The sequence below is a fragment of the Periplaneta americana genome, chromosome 1 (genome assembly GCF_040183065.1).
Source record: "Periplaneta americana isolate PAMFEO1 chromosome 1, P.americana_PAMFEO1_priV1, whole genome shotgun sequence".
Classification (NCBI taxonomy): Eukaryota; Metazoa; Arthropoda; class Insecta; order Blattodea; family Blattidae; genus Periplaneta; species Periplaneta americana.
Genome location: NC_091117.1, coordinates 202,153,794 through 202,181,660, shown reverse-complemented (window position 1 = coordinate 202,181,660; position 27,867 = coordinate 202,153,794). Strand labels below are relative to the sequence as shown.

The 27,867-nt window shown below is 34.8% G+C and overlaps 1 protein-coding gene across 1 annotated transcript in view; it reads left to right on the top strand.

Moving 5' to 3' along the window:
* LOC138706434 (ubiquinone biosynthesis protein COQ9, mitochondrial-like) overlaps positions 1 to 12,707 on the top strand; it is a 34,093-nt gene extending 21,386 nt beyond the window's left edge. Inside the window, exons 3-6 of the mRNA XM_069835748.1 lie at positions 88 to 238; positions 1,546 to 1,735; positions 9,310 to 9,519; positions 12,563 to 12,707. Coding sequence (XP_069691849.1) covers positions 88 to 238; positions 1,546 to 1,735; positions 9,310 to 9,519; positions 12,563 to 12,601 — 590 coding nt within the window. The 3' untranslated portion in view covers positions 12,602 to 12,707. The remainder of the gene's footprint in view (positions 1 to 87; positions 239 to 1,545; positions 1,736 to 9,309; positions 9,520 to 12,562) is intronic.
* Positions 12,708 to 27,867: the final 15,160 nt, after the last annotated feature.

The following is a 27,867-nucleotide window of genomic DNA, read 5'->3' as shown; positions in this document are numbered from 1 at the left end:
AACTGACCTTCCTGTCCCTTCTTAGAGAAGAGGAAGAGGGCAGGATCGTACTGAGTACATACTAAGAGATGTGTGAATATTTTGCAGGAGCAGTTACAGTTGGTTATCCTGGAACTGCTCATGGTTTATTCCCTCGAGGAGGAGCAGAACTTGTTCAGTATTTCTATGTCACATGTAACCAAGAACTTGCTGGCACACTGAAAAAGGAAACAGAAGCCACAGCTGCAGACCCATCAAAGTAATGCATTATAAATCTGCAAACTTATGAAGTACCCGTATTATATTTCATAGTTTATGATATAGTGAGTAATAATAATCTATCACAACATTTTTTCCGTGCACAGGAATACAGGATATTATTCACAGTTTAGAGCTGAGAGTAGATGTTAATGGTACAGGGACATCATTTTATTTTTACTTCAATTTTTATTGTACCTTAGTTTTTGAATATACTTCACTCACACCCCTTCTACTAATGAAGTTCCAACTGTCCTCCACACAGAACCAAGACCGTATATAAGAAGCAATACTGAGTTAGTATAGTACGTTCCAGAAATATTTTCGCGTTTTCCAGTGACGAAAGAGCTTTCAATTTTGACTCATATTTTCGCACAGGTACTGTCCGTTTTCCTACATCGCATCCCGATTTCCCCCACCTGCTTCTGCTCACCCCTCTGTAAAAGCTGGGCTGTCTTAGCTCTTTCCTGAAAAAATTAATTTATGTTAGGAATTGGACGTTTACGTAATATTATACAACTGTTTAAAATAACTGAAATAAAAGGACCTCGTTAAGTAAAGAACTGTCACGTGATTTCCCCCTTCTACGATCCTGTGGCATAACCACTTGGACGGACAGTAGATAGCATGTCTGAGTAATTTTATCTGTGCAGGTCGGGCAGAAGTGAAGATTGAATTTACAGTACGTAAGGTACTCTTTTATAGAGTAGGTACAGAATTATTTCAACATGAGTTACTAGTACGAAGGACGAAACTGGCAATTGGAATTATATGCAATAGTCTGTAGTGCGATAATATGCACAAAAGAACTAAAGCCTGTATCGAAATGAACGGCCACTATTTTAAAAAATATGTTTAAATATCCATATTATGATTATTTTTCAATTTAACTTCATTCTCTATATTGTACGCTAATGTGCTGTAGACAGCATAATATACACTGCATAATGAATACGTCCGCATGGATAACTCAGTTCGTGAGTAAAAACACTTATTCTTAATACAGTACTGCATTTTGATTAAACAAAAACCTAACGAAAATTATCGAACTCAAAATCGCGATATTTCCTAGTTTACGTAAATGGATAAACTACTTTTCTTTCCTCCTATACCTAGTAAAGTGATTTGTTTGTGTTTTACGCCAGTATCATCGAACTACAGTCGTGGAAGGGGGTAGCAAACGGTGTTTCCGGTTCTCTGAACGTATAGCCAGGTTAATATTAAAAATGTTAGTAAAAATAAAATGATGTCCCTGTGTTTATTTTTAGTAATTTTATTTATAATTTATATTTCATAAAAATATTTCAGATGCAAGCAGCCAAAAGAATTCATACAAGATGCAGTAGAACAACGTCTACGTATGATTATTCCATACATAGATAAGTGGCCGCAAGCTCTTGGCATTATGTCATTACCTCCAAATGTTCCACCAGCATTGGCCAACTTGCTCACTCTTGTGGACGATATCTGCTATTATGCTGGAGACAGATCTGTTGATGTAAGATATAGTTTTAATATTTGCATGGCAGTATACAGCCCTGTGATTAAGATTATTGTACACTTTAGATTTCTTTTACAGCATGACACTCGATTCTGTACAACCTGTTCCTGAGTTCAGAAACTTGCATGAAAAATAGGAAGAAAAACGATGTTGTTGTGGATAGCCATATTTTTTTTAAATTGGTGTAAATTAAGCTGGAATCACTCAGGACAAGCCAATGATTTCTTTGTCAAGTGCTGCTAAATAATGAAAATCAACACCGTTTTAATTTTAACAATCAGAAAAATTAAGACCAATGTTTTGATAGAAAAAATTGACAAGTATTGTCTTTTTTAAATGAGAAAATTTGTATCAAGTGCAATTTATACTTTAATCAAATGAACGCATTTGCATCCAAGACCTCTTCAAGTGATATCTCTATCCAATGCTTTTGCTTCAGTAAAGACTCATTTTACAAACCTATGGATCAATAATTGGCTCTCTTCTGACAAAGGAAAAATTTTACAGTCTGTATAAAAGAAACCAAATGACCTGAAAATGTACAAAAACTTGCCCAGACATGTTCAAACATTTTTAACAAGAGCCAGAACAGGTCACATTGCCACTCAATTGTACCTACATCGATTTCACATTTCTGATAATCCTACTTGTCTGTGGCGTAATAATCATGATGAAGATCTGGAACACATTCTTCTATACTGTCCATCCATAAACCACAAAAGAAGTAAATTAAAATCATCAGTACCAGTTGCAGAAGACACAGCCCTGCAGTATATATTGACTACACCCCACCTCTGGCTATTAGCAACAGGCATCTATAATGAACACCGATCAAAATACCCCTCATTTCTCGTGAAAAACAACTGAATAGACTACAGTGGACTATAGTGGACTTTATGTTGTCAGCAATCAGCTGGATACATTAAGATTGATTGATCAAATGAACGCCACGTAAAGAAACCATCACATCAATGTCAAATTTGATACATTTCACGTTGTACATGCAGCAACTGTCACATGCGATTCACTTTTGTTGCAGGGTGTCAATTTGATGTGGCTACTCTAATTTTGAAGAACATGAAAAATATAACTTTTTTCATTTATTCCAAGAGAGCTCATCCATGATATCAGAAGCGATCTTTCGCAGAATCATGTTTCATTTAAATCTTGCAATAGTTTAATTAAAATGTTCCTTTCAGTGTTTCAATTCAGGTTATAAATATGGTGCTACATGTTGAAATGACTGATGTGGGTTATTCAGTATAAGAATAAATATTTTTTATACATCTTGATTACACAACTTTTAACACTATCACTTCAGAATATGTATGATAAGAACGTTCTTGTGTTAAATATTTTAACGTACCTTGTTTTCGTGTTGTATGTTGTTGTTTGTTGTGTCTTTAGTATAGCTAGTTTATTGTAATAACAGAAATAAGCCAGAAAACCAAAAAAAGACACAACAATAAACTAGCTATACTAAAGACACAACAAACAACAACACACAACACGAAAACAAGGTACGTTAAAATATTTAACACAAGAAAGTTCTTATCATACATATTCCGAAGTGATTCAATGTTAAAAGTTGTGTAATCAAGATGTATAATCAAGACAATACAAGTCATTTAATACACAAATATAGGTCGGAACGGATAAAAGCCATAAAAACATCACACCACATACACTTTAACCACGAATGCCTACACCAACAACTAACACCGAAATACGCATAAATCAACATAAAAAACACATCATACCCAGCACAAAAGACAAAAACCACAGCACAAAGAACATACATACAAAACAACATTAAACACCTACACTACACAAAAAATCAACACAACACAAATGCATACAAACTACACTTACAATTAGCACACACTCTACACCACACGGAACTCTACACCACACACACAAACAAAGTAATAACAGAAATAAGCCAGAAAATCAAAAAAAGACAACAATAAACTAGCTATACTAAAGACACAACAACACACAACACGAAAGCAAGGTACTTTAAAATATTTAACACAAGAACGTTCTTATCATACATAATAGTTATTTATGGTACTTGTGAGGTAAGTGCATCTTTATAGCACGAGGTGTCAGCCGAGTGCTTAAATTACACGAGCGCAATAAAGATCACGCTCACAAGTACCATACGTAATTTTATCCATGACCATAACGAAAAATTATGTTTTATAAAAGAAAATATGTTGAAAATAAGTCCTCGTGTAATCACATACCATGGCATGGATTTTAGAATCAATACGTATACTAGGTAGGTCATGATGTAGAAGGCCATGATTAGTAAAGAATGGTATCTAAGGCGTTGGATAAATAACAAATTATAATTAATTATATAATTTTAATATATATGTTTTCATTTTAAACGTGTATTTTCGTCTTTTTGAAGTTTCAGGGATTATTTAGAAGTTTTCACGGGACTATTGTGATTAAAATAATTTCACATTTTACTTCTGTAAACTTAAGAGGAATATTAAAACTTAATTAATCATCGTGTCTGTTTAGCTCAGTTGGCTAACGCTTGTTGTTTTAAAATCCTATAAACCCAACTTCGCAGGTTCAAGTCTCCTCGCATCCCAAAAGGTAAATTATTACAAAATTTTAAAAAGATGCATATTAGATATGGATGTAATGTACAAATTACGACGTAGCAGATAGAGAAAAGAGAAGGAGATTGAGTGTATGTATATTTAAGAAATGGTAATAAAGAAGTAGAGGTAGTGACATCTAGTAACTAATATATTAACTTTTTGAGTAATAGTTCAATGGAAAAGTATATGTGTGTACCCGGGTACTAGGAAAATACACCGTGTTCCGCTTATAAGTATAACAAAAGAAATAGCTATAACTTCTGAATTAATACAAGTACATAGTTGAAACCAACTGCTACAAAGAATGAAAACTGGGAATTTTTGTTACCTTATGTTCCATAAACCTCAACATGGCTTCCATTGGTGGCACGGGAAATATCCAACCGGTATTCAACCTCGACCCAAGTGTTATGAAGCATCTGTGGTGTAACATTGTTGACAGCAGCATAAATTCTTTCTTGTAAGTCTGCCAAATCACGTACTGGCGTCCTGTAGACCTGGTCCTTAACAAACCCCCACAGGAAAAAATCAGGTGGTGTTAGATCTGGTGATCTGGGAGGCCATGTGATGTACGGTGATCCTCTTCCGATCCATCTTGCAGGGAATTGTTCGTCTAAGAATGTGCGAACCATGTTGGCAAAGTGTGGTGGAGCCCCATCTTGCTGGAAAATTGCTCCATCTGGGAGATGTGGCACAGCATACAGTTGCAACATATCCAGGTACGTGTTTGCAGTGACTGTCTTTTCAGCAAAGAAATAGGGACCAATGATTCTGTCACGCATGATCCCACACCAAACATTCCATTTAGGGGAATCCCGTTGGTGTTCAATTACGACACTTGGATTTTCCGACCCCCAGATGCGACAATTGTGTCGGTTTACTTTTCCACTGACGTGGAAGGTTGCCTCATCTGAGAAACAGACTCGAGTTAGAAATGTGCAAGATGGGGCTCCACCACACTTTGCCAACATGGTTCGCACATTCTTAGACGAACAATTCCCTGCAAGATGGATCGGAAGAGAATCACCGTACATCACATGGCCTGCCAGATCACCAGATCTAACACCACCTGATTTTTTCCTGTGGGGGTTTGTTAAGGACCAGGTCTACAGGACGCCAGTACGTGATTTGGCAGACTTACAAGAAAGAATTTATGCTGCTGTCAACAATGTTACACCACAGATGCTTCATAACACTTGGGTCGAGGTTGAATACCGGTTGGATATTTCCCGTGCCACCAATGGAAGCCATGTTGAGGTTTATGGAACATAAGGTAACAAAAATTCCCAGTTTTCATTCTTTGTAGCAGTTGGTTTCAACTATATACTTGTATTAATTCAGAAGTTATAGCTATTTCTTTTGTTATACTTATAAGCGGAACACGGTGTACTAATGAACTGTGAGGTAAAGTCTTTAACTCACTAGTGGAATAAAGTAATGTTGAATAAAAGCCTACTATACAAACGCAAAAGTATTTAGTAAAGGCATGTTTTTCGTTATGGTCATGGATAAATATTTTTATTAAGTATCTGTCTTATTTAGTTATTTTTCAATCTCCTCTTATTTATATACATTCATTTATTTTACCCCAGTTTTATACAGAACCCTAATTTTACCTGAGATAGGTATGTTAAGGTTACAAATACATCATTTTAATATTTATGACTTTGATTAATGAAATCTTATATAACCAGCAAATTTTTCTTACCCAATTTCCTGCTTTGTGCAGACTGATATTTTCTCTAGGCTTGTGAGACTTATGTGATCTCTAATGCTCAAATCAGGAAAATAGAAACCAGATGCTATTATTGTTCCAAAACTTCCACGTGGACAAATTATTAGCAAAACTGACGATTTTTATGGTACAATTTTACAAAATGTGACTTTTCAATTTTGACTGCAGTCGACTTTTTACCTATTTCTGAGTACAGTACTCTAATAATAAAAATGTCAATAGTGGTCTAAATCGAAAAGTAAAATTTTGTAAAATATGTCACAAAAATGTATATTTTGCTAATAATTTGTCCACGTCTGTATATATACAAAAAAGTAGACATACTTTGTCGTATTTTAAGTTTTGGGTCATTGTTATTACTTTCAGTTAATGGTGTAACATTAAATATATGTTGTCAGATGATGCTGCTTTAAAATTGTAATTTCAAAAAAACATATATGTGAATTTTGTATGGATTTTGGGTCAATGTTTTTCTTACGAAGACTGTATTGGTGACATAAGTGTGATTCAAAGACCGTTTGAGTTTAAATTTACAGTTATGAATTGGTATGTCTCAAAACTTTTGACCGCAGCATATATTCCCTGTAAACACAACTCACTGTGTGCTTTTTTAAGAAATATTACCAATTGCTCAAGTATTAGAAGTTAATTGACTAGTTAATGAAATATTTCCCCATATAATGAAACGTGTTGGAATACTATGTGAAAATATTAGGATATCTTTGTAAACTTCCCTTCCAAGATTTGGGTAGCAGATTTAGACTGAAGGGAAGGGACTCTGACAAGACGTTGTCTTGTTAGCCAGTCATAGAAGTGAAGTGAAATGAAGTGTATCATATTGATGGGTTAAAGTAATACTTTCGTAACTAACAGTGCCAATAGTGGTAGTTACAATAGTATTGCTATGAACCGTCAATATGACTTTTTGTAAATATTTATTGACTCTTAGGACAAAAATCCACGTTTTTCCCTTAATGTCTTTCAACTTTAGTGACATGATTTGTATAATTCAAACTTGAAAATCGAATTTGAGGGCCCAAAGAAAAAATGTTTTTGGAAAAAAATTAATACAATTTTGGACCGACCTAACTCAATTAGAAATTGAACCAGGGTAAACCTTTCGCGAAAATGATCCCCTACATATGGAGAATGTTACATATCAAAATTTTTATTTTGAACCATTCAAAACATATGCCACATTATATAAGCACTTCAGAAAAAATATATATACATATTTGTATATTTCTGGGATAAAATAATTATAATCGATTGAAAATAATAATTTTAGTTTACAACATAGCCACATGTTTAAGCTTTAATGTGGTACCTCAATGAAGTCTTTTGTGCAATTGGAAGCCTACTTTTTGACCGTCAGAAGAATAATAAATGCCAGAAAATGTGAAATAGGGGAAAACAGACACTGAAGATGGCGTCAGGTATAGAAAGTATAGTGCATTTTTTTTATTATAAAAAAGGTAAAGGTATCCCCGTAACATGCCATGAAGGCATTTGGGGGGCATGGAGGTAGAGCCCCATGCTTTCCATGACCTTGGCACTAGAATGAGGTGGTGTGGTCGGCACCACGCTCTGACCGCCTTTTACCCCTGGGAAAAACCCCTTACTCAATTTTATAGGAGGCTGAGTGAACCTCGGGGCCGTTCTGAAAGTTTGGCAACGAGAAAAAATCCTGTCACCACCTGGGATCGAACGCGATTGCGATTATATTATAAATGCCCAAATAATGTGGAATTATTGCGATAATGGGTACAGTTACATATTTTTGAAAACTAGAAGAAATGAGATTCCAGACGAGGCAAAAACATTATTTAACAACATTTTGAAGAAATCTGACATTTCTAAAGTCCAGGGGCGTATTTTGCGGGCTACCGGCGGTAGCCCAAGGAAATTACAAAAGAAAAAGTTTATAATATAACATAATGTAATAATTTTGTATTATTAGTTTTACCATAGTAATTAAAATTAAAGTAATTGTTAGATATATATTTTGTGTAATAATAGGGTCAGCGGTAGCCCAAACCCTTTAACCAGTATACGCCACTGCTAAAGTCGATGAATACCTTGTTGATCAACTCAATTTGAACAGCTAATAACCCAATGCATAAAGATGATAAAAAGGATGCATTTCTCGAAAACCTTGGTTACCATAAGCTGCCTGCTGGGTAAAAAATTATGACAAATGTTGAAAATGCAGTTGGCAACTAAGGTTAAATACGCCTACTTAAGTTACACCTATAAATTAGGTGAAGTCACTCCTGTATTAATTATTGACGAAGTATATTTTCCATATTATGAAACATGAAATGCTTGGCGTTTTCATATTTTAAAATTGTTTATGCTCGACCATGCCGAAATGTAGTAATTATACACCTGGTAGCAGCCCTTTAATGAACCTCATTAAAGTACACCTATTCATTAAAGTTCAGGTGTTCCACCAATCAGAAAATACCATTGTAGCAATATGAAAGCGCAAGTATCGATTATTCTCGGATATGCCATGGAGGCTGGAAATCCAATACTGTTGCAGAAGGTTATGTTGAAGAATCGATCTAAAATAAAATTTAAATCTCAAATACAATATTAAACTCAGTCGAAAAAAACAACACACAAATTAACATTAATTCACCGTCATCTTCCAGCGTTTCACAAAGCACATTCCCACAAATTCATTTCAACAATTGCACAATAAATCACCTATATTTGAAATAAAGTCAGTTCTGTTACTATAATAATTAGCGTTAATTGTAAATAATATTCAAATAAATTCAATTTGTCATCTCGTTTTTCAATGTCTTAATTCAATTTCAAGGTTATATCAAGATTAATGTTTATTTTACTCTAGATTATATCAAGGTCAATGTCGACATTTGTTTCTCGGAAAAAATCAATACTTTCGGTCTGTGCACATCTCACAATTTACGAGGTATTGCACAAGGTCAGTTCCCCTCCTCAGTCAGATAAGAATAACATGAATACTTATGAATAATTTCAAGTTAGAAATATGGTCGAGCATAAAAAGTCGTATGAAACTTGACTATAATGGTAATTAAGACGCTTGTATGAAAATTATGAAACTCGCGCTCGTTTCATAAACATACTCGCGTCTTAATTTACTACAATTATAGGCTCGTTGCATAATGTACTATTACAGTATTTCTTTTTTTTTATCTGTAGTTGATATAATTGTGACATTTCAGTTCAGCTGGTACAGCAGGCGGGTGACTTTGGCCGGGATCTACAAGATGACTGAGCTTTATATGATTCAAGACAAATCAGCAGACTTTCAAGAAACTTGGTCTTTCCTAAGTCGACGGATTGAAGATGTATCTCAATTGCATGGCTATTTACATCAGTCAGAAGAAGCTTCACAGATTGCTAAAGAAGCTGTTACTGCAGCATTCATTACAGTGCGTAATAAGTATATTTATTTACATTTAATTGTCCACCCTTTTACTTCTGACTTAATTATAATATAATTAGACATTGGATTTATGTGCAAATGCATATTCTGTCAGTTTTTACATTATGATACGGAAAAGAGGTCGAAGTACATTTTAAGTTCGCCTGTCTCTGGCCCTGTTTCTTCAACCTTTGTTAAATTATAACAGTGTGTTATTCCATTTTAACTGTAAACTTAACAGTTGAAGCATTTCTTCAACTATTGTTAGTACTAACAGGCTGTTAAAACCTATGTTAATTTAACTGCCCAATTTCATGCAGTTAAATCATTTAACTCTCTGTTAGAATAAAGTATTCAATATGGCTGGTGCGTTAGATGCTGAATTTTATATCTTGATTATTTGGAAAATGATATCCATGAATACATAAACAGAGTGGATGATTTCTGTGATTTGACAGAACAGAAGTTCATACAAAGGTAGGCCTATAGGCTATTTTCTGCCAAGCCTCACTTTTCGCTTTCAACTTAGATCCGTTTATTTGTTTATTCTCATTAATTGGTTTATACTGCGAAATTATTTCCAGCATAAGGCTTCTTTCGAACGAAGAGAAATTAGTCCCATGATTTTTTTTTGTTCCAGTGTTTTCCATTTGAAGAGTCCACTGCAAGAATGATGGATGTCATTTGGAATACATTTTGCGCTCAAAGCTTAACTGAGATTTTCCGATCATTACTGGACAATGACTATCAGTGTTAATGCCATATAACTCTGTATGTACATTCTACATGTCTTAAGCTATGCATTGACAGTCTTGGTTCATTTTCGACAAGAAAGTGACATCCATCATTCTTGCAGTGGACTCTTCATTTCATAACAGCAATACCAATACGCCGCTCCACGCTATTGTGATACAGACGAGGAAAGAAGCAGAAATCAAACCTGAGAGAATAGAAAGACTTCTATCCTCTCTGAATCAAACAACGGAAACAAGCGAGAATCGCAATTGTCAGAGTTCAGAAAACAGAAGTGAGCCTATACTTGGTAATTAGGTTATGGTTAAACTCTAGAATATCTGGTCCTAACAGAGAGTTAACAAACAGAATGTTAAAATGTGAAATGTAAAGTTGAAGAAACGCAATATTTTAACAGCAATTCATACTTTTAACTTACAGTTAATTAACGCTATGTTAGGTGCATTTTAACAAAGGTTGAAGAAACCGGGCCTCTGTGAGTTAAGTTCTATAATGCATACAGTTGAATATTTACAGTATTATTGCGTATTTTATTATTTTGGCATGCTGAATGCATACGATGAAAGTTTTAAAGCATAATTTTATTCCTGTTTACAATTTCTTTACAATATGACATAGTTTTGCAGTTCTTACTATTGAAGTACAGTACCGTCTTCACGCTACGAGTTGGCGCAAGGAATAGATAGGTGGGATGGGGAACTTTACACTACACTCTGACCTGAAAACTTCAGTCTACTTAGGGTAAACCAGGGTAATTGTAAACACTTTTCACTGATTTCAAATATATTTCAACATTACACAACCCTCAGTAACGGTAAGCATGACAAAGAAACATTGTATTATTTTTAGGTTTTTCTTTTCCCTAAAAATGGGTTTAAAATAATAAGGTTGACTTTTTTTCATCTTTTAATTGCTAGTTTACATTTATCCCTTTGAGAGGGGGGGAATTGTAAACATCAATTTTTGCACGGGCTATCAGACACTGAACATTTTTTGTTGTGTTTCAGAAGAAAGAGCTGTACTCCTTCCAACTCCAATTTTGGTCACTGGTACATTTCGTCCCTTTAACCTATGATATATGACGGATATAGGAACTCAGTACCTCTCCTGAGCTTCACGATAACAGTAGTTACTATTTTTCACATCTGTGATAACCCTCTCTAAATCCTCCACAGTGTAGTTGGGTGGGGGTCTCTTTGATTACTGAAAAGTACGAAATGTAACCATAGTAAGACATGTTTACAATTACCCCCAAAGCAATTAAAACTATGTGGCAAATGTAAACACGTCATAATTTAATGAATTGAGGTTATGGGAGATCTCAAAACCATTGTAATAAATGTTAACTATTATACATTACTCATAAAAACAACATATTCTTAAAAAATATGTACTGTACGTTTACTTACAATGCCAAAAATGAAGGTGAAGCAAAATTTTTTCTCAACTTTTTTTTGTAGACTCTTACAAAACATTCGTTCACAACTAAGAAGTTACTCCTATTTGGCGCCAAACTGGTTTGTAGGTTAGCCAATATGTTAATTTAAATATTTCCCCTAATTAAAATTTTTATATTGACAGTTTTGTATTTCTCACAGCATTTGTTTACAATTACCCCCTATTTACAATTACCCTCATCTACCCTGCTTGGCTATGAGGGAAAGAAGTATATAAGACTTAGTAGATTCTGCATCTTCAGTGTTCCTGTCGCTATGACTATTATTATCCTTTTTTGTTTTTTTCGAAATTATTAGAGTATCATGTTCACATCTCCTTCAGTGTCAGATTTCATCAAAATTCACACCTGCAACCAAAATACGCATTTCAGCAATCCAACAAAATTCCCATTAAAACACTCACAGTTTCTGATTAACATGCAGAAACCTGCATCCAGATATCATGTCTCAATAATTTGTTATTTACATCTGAAGTTGTAAAGGTTTCATGTGGACATCCTGTATGTACTTATTACTATTTGTTGCAACAAAGATTAACAAGATATTAATATGAATAATAATGCAGTTAACATTCATTGTAACTAACAATTTGACTTTATTATTGTAATTATTATTTTCAACCATATGTTATATTACAATGTTTTAAGTTCTTGTTGTATTTAATTTTGTTGACTCCTTTAATGTTAGGGCCTACGTTAGGTGAAAATAATACATTTACATAATATGCTCGTAGGCCTACTTATTTGCAAAATAACATTAATAACACTTAACGATAACATTAAATTGATGTTTATCTAGTGCCGACTTTGTTAATAATTGTAATCTCTTATCTTTTTTCAGGCGCGGAACATTCTGGGGCTGAATTTAGGGAACAGATAGCAATGACTTCCTTCTTGTAGTACAGTGTAATACATTATGTTTATATGTGACTTTAAACTTGTGTACATTAATAATTTAAAGTAATATTAAATTAATGATACCAAAGCATAGTATTTTTTTTATAAAGTCTCGATCATAATGAAACTAATGACAGGGTCTTCAGACCAAAAATATGACACATATGAAACTGTAGGGTTGCCAACTTTTTTAAGAAAGTATGGGAGATTAAGGAATCGACAAAATTTCACGTATAAAATTGACAAATTATTCCGTTCAGTTAGTTAAAAAAAAAAAAAAAAAAAAACCAACTTTATTCTACGCTTTGCCAACTAAGCTTAAATTAAGTAAATTAAGACTATTTTGAGGCAGATTTTGTCTCGCATAATAGTTGAAGTCGACTGCAGTTTTCAGCCCTGATTTGATTAAATGTGTCTTGCTCATGTTCCGAACATCTGTCCAATTGTTCATAAGGTGAAACGTCCTCTTTGTATGAGCATTACTACTTGGTATACCTAGAACAAAACTAGCTAGTTTTTACAAATTTATAACATTAATATGGTTTGATTTTAAACGTGTGAGCACTAAAACTCATTTTTGGCAAACATTAGGCTACTTTTTATAAAGACTGTATATTTCAATGCATCTCTTGAAGAACAAACCTCAACATATAAACAATCTTCACTCACAGCAAAATCAAATGTTTAGAATAATGATTTTTACATTATGCAAAAATAAGGGGAGAAAATGCTTGAAGAGAAAGAAAATACGGGACTCGGGAGACTGTTGAAAATTAGGGGCAAATATGGGAGATCCTGGGAAATACGGGAAAGTTGGCAATGCTATAGTCCCATCGCTCTAATTTCTGACAGCCAATCACGTTGCAGGTCGGCTACATTTAAACGTGTGCGTCTTGTGATTTGCTGATGAAGATGTTATACATTTCTTAAGGCTGGATAAATACTTAATATAATCGCCCGCCATTTTGGCTCTTTCGTTGGCGTTCGCAGAAAGTGCACGAGGATATATTTGCCGCTCAATTATTTGCTGAATTACAATGCGTTTGATTTATTATCATAGGAGCTACGACATGATAATGTTTAACGATGTGGCAGATAGATCCCTTGCCTGGTAGCTCGGCATCGAAAGAACAAAAATGGCGAACGATACTACCTACCTAGACTTTATAGAGCCTTCACTTCCTAAGACGTAAGCAAAGAGGAGGAGTCACGCCGGGAATAACAGCGTCGCGACTATAGGTGAAAAATGAAAATAAAAGAAATACCCATTGAAAAGAAAAATCTGTAGCCCATTCCAAAGATGTCCAGAAGAATGCTACCCCTACATCTGTTCTGAAGTGAAGCCGATCAGGTAAGAAATATAATTTGCTCTAAGAACCTAATAGGCCTATAATGAGCAAAAATTATATATTTAAATTAGTTGTGACCAATATTCACATATATGTATACAGGTCTGCAGGATTGAGACGAGCAGGACAAATTCACACCATTCTGTTAAATATTTTACACAATATGCACAGAAACTGCTAAAAGATGAATAATTTAGAAGCACAAATTCTAAGGAGTTCTATATTAATTGACGTATCTGCATCTGGATCAGAAAAAGAATGTGAAAGTGGAACAAGTAGTATGTCACAACACTGAAAATAGAAGAGTGTTTAAGTTGAATAATTTTTCCCTTTATAACCACACAACTCGTGTGGGCTGACGAGACACCAGAGACCCACATCGAGTGCACACAACTCTGTGTGACTTGGAATTGTGGTTTTCTGTTAACATGCCTTCCAACTCTGGCTACTAGCAACAGGCATCTATAATGAACACTGATCAAAATACCCCTCATTTCTCATGAAAAACAACAACTGAATAGACTACAGTGGACTATAGTGGACTTTATGTTGTCGGCAAACAGCTGGATACATTAAGAAGATTGATTTATTAACGTGCCTCCAGTAGCTTATATATTATGCAAATCTAGTTTTTCAGGTAAAGCTCCCTGTAAAGCAGATTTGAATAATTTCAAGGAAAAAATTGTTCCGGAGCTGGATATCGATCCCGGGACCTCTGGTTAAACGTACCAGTGCTCCACCAACTGAGCTACCCAGGAACTCCACCCGACACTGTCTCAATTTTTCCCTTTATTTATTTATTTATTTATTTTATTTATTTATTTAACCTGGTAGAGATAAGGCCATCAGGCCTTCTCTTCCCCTCTACCAGGGGATTACAACTACAATATAAAGAATACAATTATAATTATAATTAGAATTAATAATGAATTTACAAATACAATAAAAATCAAAGTACTAAAAGAATTAACAGACTAATAAAAGCTAGACAGTTCATTGTAAAAATTACGAAGAGAGAAACTTTTTTTTTTATTAACTAATTAAAAATTAAACCTAATCTACGCAGCAAGAAAATGCTTAATGAGTTTGCTTTTGAACAGTACTAAATTCCGACAGTCTCTGATGTCACTGGGTAGGGTATTCCACAAGCGCGAGAGCGAGATTGTGTATGATTATGAATACAATGATGTCTTATGTGTTGGTATGGCTAGTATGAGGCTATTTTGCGTGCGTGTGAAGAGATTATGATATGATGACAGGTAACTGAAACGGGAGGCAAGATAGGTAGGTGTAGAGGTGTGAAGGACTTGGAAAAGGAGAACAAGAGAATGAAATTTTCTACGTTCGTTAAGCCGTAGCCAGTTTAGAGTTTGGAAGGATGGGGTAATGTGGTCAGCGCGACGAACATCGCAGACGAAGCGAACACAACTCACTTGGGCTGATGCCAGAGACCCACATCGAGTGCACAAACAATTGAGATGGTATTGGGTGGAGTTCCTGTGTAGTTCAGTTGGTGGAGCGCTGGTACGTTCAATCAGAGGTCCCAGGATCAATACCCAGCCCTGGAATAATTTTTCCCATGAAATTATTCAAATCCGCTTTACAGGGAGCTTTACCTGAAAAACTAGATTTGAAGTGTTTAAGTTAGTATGTGGAGGAGTGTACATTAAATAGCAAGTGGAACTTTGAAATGCTAAAATTAAATTAGTCATTAAAAAAATTAGAAGAAAATCTCGAGCTTGGTACAGTACGATTATTTAGTCCTGACAGTTGCTGGAGATGTGCGCCCTGGGTCAGGCGAGTCAATTTAATTATGCCAAGGGGTGTTTGGGTTAGTTACTCGCTTGCCTTTGGAGTGATCGGATGTCATATGTGCGGTAGAGCGGTATGTTTCTAGCACAATTAAGCTGTACTATATTCCTTTACCAACTGCTCGCCCTTATCTCTACTCCTGAGTTCTCCCCACTACTCCTATTACTTCCCCTCTTTTGCGTCACTGAGCTGTCAGGACTAAATCGGTCTGTTCTGACATATTTAAATAGTTCTCTATTTTAATTTAATTCATGGATTTCACTTTTACACTTTCTTATATACTTACGTACATATGTTCTTTAAGGAACCCGCAAGTTCATTGCCGCCCTCACATAAGCCCGCCATCAGTCCCTATCCTGAGCAAGATTAATCCAGTCCCTAACATGATATCTCACCTCTCTCAAATGACAAGAGGCCAAATCGACCACACACGTGCAACACTGCCGAAAATGTCGAAAAAATTCGACTAATTGAAGGGTTCAGAACCATAGTGGGCCAAGCGCCATTTACTGAAGATGTAGAAAACAAAGGTTAAAATTAAGTTATTACCATAATTCAATGGAAACATATAGCAAGTAATATAAAGTATACACATTAAAATTAAATGATAAGTGAATACCATAGTTTAATGAAGATTGACATAACTTTAACCCTTGCTTTCTCTATTTTTAATAAATGGCACTTGGCCCACTATGGCTCTGAACCCTTCAATTGTGCATGATGATCAACGCATTACCATGAGAGAAATGTTTTGAGTCATCTCAGAGAGAACATACTTCGGAAACGACCACAACTCTGGGCAAAGAACAAATGGATGCTCCATGACGACAATGCGCCAGCTTACAGAGCTCTTGCAACATGCCAATTTTGCACCTGTAACAACCTCACCCCCCTGTATTCACCAGATTTGGCCCTCTGCGACTTTTTTTTTTCTGAAAATGAAATTGAAGCTAAAGGGTCGGTGTTTTGGCATGGTGAAGGAGATCCAACGTGAATCATAGAATGTGCTTGACAGGCTTCAAAAACGCGACTTTCAGGAGGCATTCCAAAAATGGCAGAGGCGCTGGGATCGGTGTATAGCTGCTCAAGGGAACCATTTCAAAGGGCATGGCAGCCAAATTTAAATCAGGTAATTTTATTTCCATTTATGGGACTGGTCCCGGAATTTAATGAACACACCTCGTATGTCTCAGCCTCTCCAAAGGTCTTTTTCTGTCAGGCCTTCCAACTAACACTCTATATGCATTTCTGGATTCACAAAGGGTTTTATTAAACTGCTTTATTTTGGATTGATTGCATTAATAAAGGGAATATTGCAGCTTTTTCAACTCCGTTTGAACAAAGTGGACAGAATGAATAGTTCACTGAAAATAAAATTCGAAAACGTGTCTATTTGTGACTTGGTGTTATGCTCGCAAAGAGTTATGGAAGTTAGTGACACTGCCATTTATCACCTTCTGCCACTCCCCTGCACTTATTTGTATGAGCAGGCTTTTTCAGCATTAACATCAATCAAAACGAAATTGAAATCGCTTGAGTCCAGAATCACCTCTGATACTCGCACGTCGCACTCAAGAAGATTCAGCCAAGAATCTAGGAGTTGGCGTGCAGAAAACAACCTCAAGCATCTCATTAACAGCCCTGAACCATTCAAGTTAATAATATAATTTTTCATTTCTATGAAATCTGTAATGGTCTTTCTTTCTTTATTTATTTATTTATTTATTGTCATTTTTATATATTGAAAAAGAGTTATTTAATAATCGATAAATTGTTGAGTTTAATTTAGTTTAGATGTAGTTAAGTATAATTTAAAATAAGCATAACAACTTTGGGGGTACAAGCTTGGAAAAGCGTTTCTAGTGGTAGGACGAGAAAAAAGGTCGGATACCACTGCCTAGAGTGAAAACATTAGGGACTACAGATAATGATTTATTATTTTATCGACATAATTAATTAATTTTTATTTGCGTAGGCCTATATACTCATACCTAGATTTATTACGTGTATGTCAATGGAGATTATGATTGCCTCCAACCACTCAGGAGGAGTGTTCTACTTGTCTCCAACCAACCAACATCTTGTTTCACTGAAAGTTTATATGACCGGAGATCAAGCTGACTTGCTTTTGACTCCTCCTTTAATTTATAACACTTTGAAATTGTTCAGTCTAGTTCTTCAGTCCTTGATGTTAAACCATGATGAATTTGTAAAAGATATGGCTGGTATAACTTGGGTTTTATTATTTATGTTTGATGATTAAACTTCTGTAGCAGAGGATTTGGATGATTTTTCAATGTTTGTATAAATTTGAATTTTAAATTTTCCGAAAACTCTTCAATTGATGCTATGTCCAAAACGTCGTGTAAAAATTTATTGGATGTTGTGTAATCAGCTCCAGCAATTGTGCGCAGAACTGTTCTTTGTACACCACGCAGTCTTCTCAGTAGAGACCCATTGACAGATGACCAAGCTGGATATGCATATAGGAGGCTAGCTCTGATTATTGTTGTATAGAAAGTTTTCTTAGTCCACAAACTCAGCGATGGCGACTTGAATAAAGGATACAAACGTTGAAACATAGCATATCCTTTGGCAGCAATTTTATTCATGTGAGGCTTAAAAGAAAGTCTATGGTCCAAAAGTATTCCCAAATAAGTTGTTTCTTTTTGATTTGGAATTACTACATCAAAAAGTTTCAGTTCAAATGGTTCTTGCGGTCTTCTTTTAGTGAAAATTACTACAGAACTCTTAGAGGCATTGATTTTTATTTTCCAATTTATGAGCCAATTTTCTATCTTGTTTAAGTAATCCTGTAAATTATTATATGCAATGTGAATATCCATGTCTGAAGTGAATATAACTGTGTCATCAGCATACTGGGCGAAGCGACAGTTTTTGTGGCGAGGGAAATCTGCTGTATAGATATTAAAAAGTGTAGGTGATAAAACTGCACCTTGAGGAACACCTGCATTTATTGTTTTTTCGGAAGAGAATGTGTTATTGATTTTCACTTTGAAGGTTCTTTCTGTTAGGAAGCTCTTTATGATATGCACATAGGTATCAGGTAGGTCAGACGTTATCAATTTTATAAGCAAACCTTGAGGCCATACAGTATCGAATGCTTTTTCAACATCTAGGAAGACACAAACTGTGTGTTGACCACTAACTATAGTGGAATTTATGTGATTACAAAAACGATAGAGTTGATGTGTTGTACTGTGGTGTTCTCTGAATCCAAACTGTTCATTAGGTATGTAACATTTTTGTTGTGAAATAAATTTTAAGATGATTCTTTCCAGGATTTTACTCATAGTATTTAATAAAGTAATTGGTCTTAAATTTTCCGGATATAATGGACTCTTTCCTGGTTTTGGGAGTGCAATAATAACTCCTTTCTTCCATTCATAGGGAAAATAATTTAATCGAAGACAAGAGTTGAAAATCTTTGTGAGATGTGTTATAGCTGGTAAAGGAAGATTTTGTAATAACTGATTATGAACATGATCAGGACCAGGTGATTTCGTAGGGTTTAGATCTTTTATTATGTTTCTTACTTCTGAAGGACAAATAATTTCTGGTGAACTTTCTGGACGTTTACTGAAATAGTTTTGAAGTATGAATTCTACATCACGAGTGAAATTATCATTACATTTTGCAAGACTGTTTGTTTGAAACCGTGATTGTAAATCTCTGGCAATAATATCTGCTTTGCCTTGATCGCTATACACAACTGTTCCATCACAGTTCTTCAGCGCATGGTTTTCAGGTCTGGTTCTTTTCCCTGTCAAGGCACGACTAATTTTCCACAATTTTGAAGGTTCTGATTCACAAAGAAGAAGTTTTTCATCAAAATTATCCTGTCTGAGTTCTGTAAGTAAGTTCTTGACTTCTTTTTGAATTTTGTTCAGTGCAGTTTTATCTGCACGAATCTTGTATTTCTGCCATCTTCTTCTGAGTACCCTTTTACGACTTAGAAGTGATTCAAGTTCTATATTTTTATATTGCACTTGTTTATATGACTTGTAATGAGTAACTCTTTCGAAGGCATCTTTAATTGTATATGTGTATATTTGTATAGCTGTATCTATATCACTTTTAGTTTGAATTGTTGGATTTCCAGGGATATTGGTAAGAATTTCTTTGTACAAATCCCAATCCGTAATTCTTTCACTCCTCGTGAAAAGTGTGTGACCTTCGCTCGAATCAATGGTTAGTAGTACAGGATTGTGATCAGAATTTAAGTCAGCTGTTGTTGTAACAGACAGTATGTTTGCAGTATGATGAAATAGGGCCACATCTAGAATATCAGGTGCAGATCTAGCATTATGAGGGTAAAATGTTGGGATGTCAGGAGTTACAATTGCATAATTATTTTGAGTACTGTGAATCTGTAAGACTTTCCCTCTTGAGTTCTGAGTTAAAGAGTTCCAACTTTGATGTTTAGCGTTTAAATCTCCTAAAATAATGAAATTTTTGGTAGTATGTATGAGCTTATCTAAGTCTGATAAGAGCAAAGGTTTTGTAGGTTGGTTGTACACAGCTGCTATTGTTGTTTCACGATGATTGAGCAATATAGTTATGGCAGTACATTCAACATTTTCCAGGTTCGATATTTTAATAGGATTGTGAGAAATAGTTTTCTTAATTAGTATTGCAGTTCCACCACCTGGTTTATTTTCCCTATCAGTTCTGTAGATTTTATAATTCTTGATTTTTATATTGTCTGTTCGATTTAAATGTGTTTCATTTACACAAGCAATGTCAACAGTGTTGTCTTGCAAGAACTTTGTAAATTCTAATAGTTGATTTTTCAGTCCGTTTGCATTGAAGTTTAAAATAATAAGTGGTTTTGAAATTACTGATTTAGGGTGTGCAGCCATCTGCAGTTGAGAAGGTCAGTACACTTTCTATCAGAATAATAATTTTAGACCATGTGTCATTACATTGTCCAAGCTTTTGTGAAACTTCACTTAATTTCTTTAAAATTTGTTGCAGGTTTATGTTTTTGAAAATATTCAGAATGGATTTCAAATCCTCCATGGTGGACGAAGTATTTGATGTGTACATGTTTTGTTGGCTTTGAGGGAACCTTCTCTTTGGCAGTGGAGGAAATTCTTTATTATTGAGTGTAGGTGGCATTGATTGTTGTACAGGCTTACTTGATAATCTCATATTGAAAAGGTCAATATGTTTTTTAAAAACTGGACATTCTCTGTAGTTTGAGGTGTGCTCTCCCTGACAATTTGCACATTTAGGGGTATAATCAGGCCCTTTGAATGGACAATGAGCTATTAAATGTTTATCTCCACATTTTAAGCATCTTGGTTCTCGTTTACAACCTGAAAATACATGTCCAAAAGACTGGCAATTATGACATTGACGTAAACGAGGTTGAGGGTTATAAGCCTCGACTTTAATGATGATGTTGTTTATGCTGTTTAATTGCAATATTTCTCTTGATTTTGGATTATTTTCCAATGTAATTTGAAAGATGGGTAATCTATAAGAATAATTCTCATCATTTTTGTTTTGTATCCATTGTTGAACATTCAATACTGGAAAGTTGAGAGACTTAAGTTCGTCTGAAATTTCCGCTTCTGTGATATTGGGTGGAAGATTTTTAATCAGAACTCTTATCGGACGATTGTTGGTCGAAGTAAAAGAATAAAATTCATATTTGTTAGCACTGAAAATATCCACGAGTCTATTGTAATCTTTATCATTATCGCACAAATATTTGATACCTTCATTGGAATAAACAATTCTTAGGTTGCCCTGTAGGTTGGTGCGGAATTTCTGATTTTCGGAGAAGAAATTGGGTAGTTTTGTAGTTAAAACAATGGGTGGAGGTTTCTTTGTTTTTGATTGTACAGAGTTTGATGTTGTAGACATTTGTGGATTGGAATTGACATTTAGTGAATTTGTCTCTGTTGTTTTTACTACATCTATACTATCAGAGTTTGACGCCATTGAAGAAGCAGTGGCTAGTACTTGAAATTTATTGTTAGTGGGTATGCTTGTTTTTACCATTGATTTAGCTATTTTGTTTGCTGAATAAAATCGTAATGGTCTTTTTGGATGTAAATACTCATCATCATCGCTGCCATTTGGTTCTTTCCTCACCTTCAATTGTTTCATTGTTGATTCTGCAGATATGTGTTGAAAATTATTTATTGCATTATTCGAAGTTTGAGAGGTTTCCATTTCTTCATTTATAGTTTCACTTGGATAGAGGGATTTCTGATTCTGAATTGAGATGCGTGGTAAGTCTGTGTGTAAATCAAATTGATCATTAACTAATGTAGTGTCCATGCTTGAGGATCAAGATCACTCGAAACACTCGCACAAAACACGAAAATATATATACTGTTCACAAAGAAAATAAGTATTAGGATCAATAATAAAATGTAAAATAGTAACACTAAGTATTAACACAATTGGAACACTTCACTTTAACACGTTAAAATCTGACAAACTATTTGTATACTCATCAAATTACACCAACACAATCACGTAATTCGAATCGTCCGCCATTCGGATCTACCTTCTACTTGTCTCAACACCTACCGCGACAAACCTGCCATCTATCACTTGAAGTACCGCACCCGACAAAACGTGCACTCTGTGGGCACTGCTGCGAACCACATCAATGTGGCGTAGTCCGGACACATTTTATCAACAGTATTAAAAAAAAAAAAAAAAAAAAAAAAAAAAAAAAAAAAAAAAAAAAAAATAATCTCACTAAAAGTTTCGATTTTATCGATAAATCTGCTAGTGAAACACGAGCAGATTTATGTAAAGAAAATCAAAACTCAAGTGGGATTTAATTGACTATTACACGATTAGAAGAAAGTATATAAAGATTAGAAGAAATGACGTACTCTAATACAAAAAAATATTAATTGACTTAGGCCTAATGAAATTCTGTTTCACTAATGATAGCTTTGCCAAAAACGTTTGAACGGAGCCGCCACTTTCAGTTGACTGTGTATGCTGTAAACAAATGACGATCGCAAAACATGTTTTTTTTATAGTACCGTAAATACCGGTAATTTGCAGTTTGAAATGATGGCAAACAAAGAAACAAATGGTAGGAAGGTAATAAAAGCAGGAGTAATTATATAAAGTTTAGAAGAAATAAAGTATTCTAATACAATAAATAGGTATTGACTTGCTAAAATTTTATTTCACTAATGGTACCTTCACCAAATGTTTGAGTCGAGCCGCCATTTTCAGTCGACTATCTATGCGGGAAACAAATTACGATCGCAAAGCAAGTTTTGTAGTAACGAAAAGAATTTACAGTTTGAAATGTTGGCAAACAAAGAAACAAATGCTAGGGTAGTGATAAAAACAAACAAATGCTAGAGAAGCGATGAAATTAAATAAATTCTAGGGAAGCGATAAAATTGTGCGATAAGCAGCTATGATTAGTTGAAAGACGTTCTTCGTACCGTTTTATTGGTCAAAAGTAGTAAGACGTAGTAAAAGTGTAACAGTCTACATAGGCCTAATCTTACTACAGGTTTTGATTTACCTAGAGAAAATCAAAACTCGAGTGGGATTTAATTGACTATTACACGATTAAAAGAAAGAAAGATTACAGGAAGTAAAGTACTCTAATACAATAAAATATTAATTGACTTAGGCCTACTGAAATCCTATTTCACTAATGTTAGCTTCGTCAAAAACGTTTGAACGGAGCCGCCATTTTCAGTTGACTGTGTATGCTGTAAACAAATGACGAATGCAAAGCATGTTTTTTATAGTAGTACCGTAAAGAATTTGCAGTTTGAAATGTTTGAAAACAAAGAAACAAATGCTCGGGTACGATAAAAACAAACAAATGCTAGGGAAGCGATAAAATTGTGCGATAAGCAACTATGATTAGTTGAAAGACGTCCTTTCGTACCGTTTTATTGGTCAAAAGTAGTATGACGTAGTAAAAGTATAATAGTGTACATAGGCCTAATCTCACTACAGGTTTTTTATTTATCCAGAGAAAATTAAAACTCGAGTGAGATTTAATTGACTATTACACGAGTAGAAGAAAGTATACATATAAAGATTAGAAGAAATTCAGTACTCTAGTCCGATGAATTATTTTTTTATATTTTATATATTACAGATGTTCGTAGTCATAAGCTAGGCCAGGATAAACGTATTTAAGGAATGCTAATCATTGATTTGTATTATTGAGAGTTCTTGTTCGTCATTTAGATAAAATAATGTCGGTATTTAAATACAGTCCGATGAATTATTCTTTTATATATTTGTCCAACAAATGCTGGTAGTCATAAGCTACAGTAGGCCAAGGTAAACGTATATTTAAGGAATGATAATGAATGATTTGTATTATTGAGGTTTCTTGTTGGTCATTTATGAAAATCATTGCTGTAATTAACTTAGCTTTAACTATAACGTGCGTCAGATCTGAACATTATTTTTTTGTTCACCAGTGTCGTTACACAGTATGAGGCTCTACGGAAGACATATAGACAGGGTTGTAGTCCCAAACGTTGCAGTGCCGGAGCTCTTTATGTTTTTTAACCTTTGGGAAAGGAGGAAGGTTTAGATGCAAAAAAAATGACAAAGAAAGAAATGCCATAAAGTAAGACTGTCAGGAGAATCCAAGGCAACACCAATCAATGCCTGCTCCAGTTAGCTTCTGAAGCTGAAGTAAACCGAAATGGTCACTGTAAGGGTGATCATTCTGCGCAACGTAATAAGCTGATCTAAATTTCGCTTTTGTTGCATCACGTGGGCTGCACTCGTTTATTCGCCAACATTTTCAATTGATTGCTTTGCAGACGTATCAATAATTTTTTGTGCTTTATTATGAACACTGGATTTCTTGTGTTCAATGATTTTTTTCGTAGTGGCTTAAGCTGATCTGTTCGATCCGTAGTAATTTACTGAATATGAGCGCCACTCATTAGATACAGAAATAAATACACTCTTTTTTTTTAATACACCTAATGTAGTTACTTCATGACACACTTTATAGCCTAGCTTACATTGCTTACAATCAATCCACGGATAAGCTTCTTTTTTTCTTGACCACATATTTTCTTCATTCCATAAATTCGGTCACTCACTTTGCAGGCCGACTTTTTGGCTTTCACTATTTTGAACATTATAACGTTGAATATTCTTCGCAGTCATACTGGAACTGTATCTTTTATAACAGTATCTCTGGTTGAATTATTAGGTTCATTAAATAGAAGCGATGGGCTTGATATATCAAGAATATCACTAGAGGAAGCTTTTGTAACTCCACTAGTAAAAGCAATGACACGAGCAAAGAAAGAAGTTAATGTTTTTGTCTATGTTTATTTTGTTCCATATTTACTAAATGGCAATAGATAAAAAATAGAAGTTTCAAGCAGTCTTTTTGTCACGTTATAGGCAGTAAATTACAGTGGCGTAGCATGAAATTTTGAGCAGGGGAAGCTAACTCAAGTTGTCTTTCATGCAATATGAGAAAATGTATTACAAAAATACAGTCTTAAAATAAATAGTAGTCAACTTCAAGTCAGCAGTCGAAGATTGGTTGGAACATCGTAAGTAACACCAATAAGGCATGACCTCAAATGATACGTAATAAAATACGATTTCACGGTTTACACATATCTCTAACAAATAGACACGTATACGTATAACATTAGCTCACTCCCTGTCATACTTAGAGAAATCACAATATTAGTATCATTACGTAAGTATGCGTCTGTCTTTTGGTTTGGGAGTCGGTCATTTGTTTTTTAAATCACACTTTTGTTCGTAAGTCAGTCTTGATAATACAATTGTCCTAAAAAAATTCAAGTAAATTAGTGTCAGGAACTGTTATTTCGCTCATTATTTATTATATCAGCCACAATGCACACTAACACTTCAACTGAACACAACTGACGAATAGGGATAACTCGGAAACTACTTATTTTAAATGTTAAAGCTAGCTTCTTTTCGAGCCTTGCGACTAGGGTAGTTTAAAAGGGATGGAAAATCTGCGGGGTGGATTACACAGAAGAAACCGGTCTGCTTGGAAGCTGGTGTGTGCAGGCTTCTTGTTTACTGCTGCATCACAAATAATCCTGAGCTGCCGCATCACAATATTTAACGCGTAAATATAAATTCTGTTAAAATTAATAAATAATTTTGTCCATAGACTGCAGGTTTATTATGAAATTATTATTAACTGGGGAAGCTGAGCTTTTTAGCTTACATTGACGCTACGCCACTGGTAAATTAACTGTTTAAAATTCACTTCGTAAAATAACGGGAAACAAACACAACCCAGTTCGGTAAGTAACACCATAGACATAGACAATCTACTGTCTCGTACAAAGACGCAAAAAATAACTAAATACGATACGAAACGAAAGTGAATAATTAGGAATGTGATTATTTCGCACAGGCGCACTAAAGTTTAGTTTGATAGGTCTCCTGTCACTGGTTCTTCCTCAATTTCTCACCACATACCCCGTCTACACTCATAGTGGTCTCGCGACCCTCTAGGCCAGACGTCTCAATAGGGCCTTCTCAGAGCACTTCCTCCTCTTTCTCTTTTTCAATGTAAGAGTGGAACAAGATGCAGGAGAAGTTCGTGTATCTCCGGATGACGTCATTGACCGCGACGTTTGAATAGACATCTGCAACCGCTACGATGTAACAGTCAGTCATTGTGTCCATCTCCGAGGAAAGAATGTTCTTATTACCGCAAATGTATGAAGAAATAAAAGCTTTCATAGGGAAAGCGAAATTGTGGGAGACGCAAGTTTCAGTGGGTAACTGTTACCACTTTATTAATCTAAAATTGTTACCTGATTTGAATCAAGACCAGTGTAACAAATATAATGAAATACTGAAGGACTTGAGAAAAGAATTTCAGATCAGATTTAAGATTTGAATAGTTCTAATTTAAAATAATTGCTTGTCAATTTCTAAGGTGTTTAGGTTATTTTTAATTATTGAAAACATTACGAAATATATTATTTAACTATTATTGTAATTAATATATTAATATTAGCGTAACGTAAGAATACTTACTTTAACAACCAACAAGTTTTTATTGTAATTTTATTATTATTATTTAATTGAATTTTATTTTATTAAATATAGTATAAACTTAAAAAAAAAGAGCGATACCAAAAACCTTTATTAGAAATGAAATATTGTTATTGTTTGGTCAACTGTTCGAAGACAGGTCTGAACCTCACAAGTGATACCAACAAGGCACCACTTATGAGTCAACTAGGCCAGGAGATAATGGAGTTAGGTGGCCAGTTCCTGGTGCTTAAATAATTACGTAACATGTATGGTTCTTCATGCTTCAGATGTCTTCTTTTTACTCATAGATAGTATATAATTAGAAAATAAATGTATTATTATTATTATTATTATTATTATTATTATTATTATTACTGCAAACTACTTAAGAAATTCCTTCCGAAAACAACCGTCTATAGTGACAGTACAACTCAAAAGTGCAGCTTTGTGGCATTTCTCCCGCGACAGTTACAACATAGCTCGCTCATGCTTGTAACATTAATCAGCGATCGGCTATCTTCGGGTACTGCTCTTATCTCTTCAGCTGACTATGTTATTTATACTTGCTCTCTGTAACAACTTTTATGCGTTGGCCTTGAGACGCTTGCTCTAGGCCTACTCCCGAACTTGTTCCGATTTCCTAAAGGAAGCACAAAAATATAATCACTAAATATTCTGACATTAACTAAGATATCGTTAGCTGGGAAAGTATTGTGATGTCAAAACAGATTTTAAAATTCCAAACCAGTGCCGGAGCTCCGCTCCACCTTCGAACACAGTGACGGAGCGTCGCTCCGCTCCGCCTCCACTACATCCCTGCGTATAGACCCAGAAACAAAATGTGGGCCACTTAATTTTACCAAGTTCCAGATAGAACGCATTGCGTATTTGCAGTAAACAGTAAACTAGACATGCTACTTGTGGAAAGTCTTGCGATGCTTGCTGGCTACATAGAGGAGGCAAATGAGATGTGCATCTGTCAATTTAGAGCGATCGTCGCTCTTAATGAAGTTCATTAAGGCTATGTACAACCAGTTCA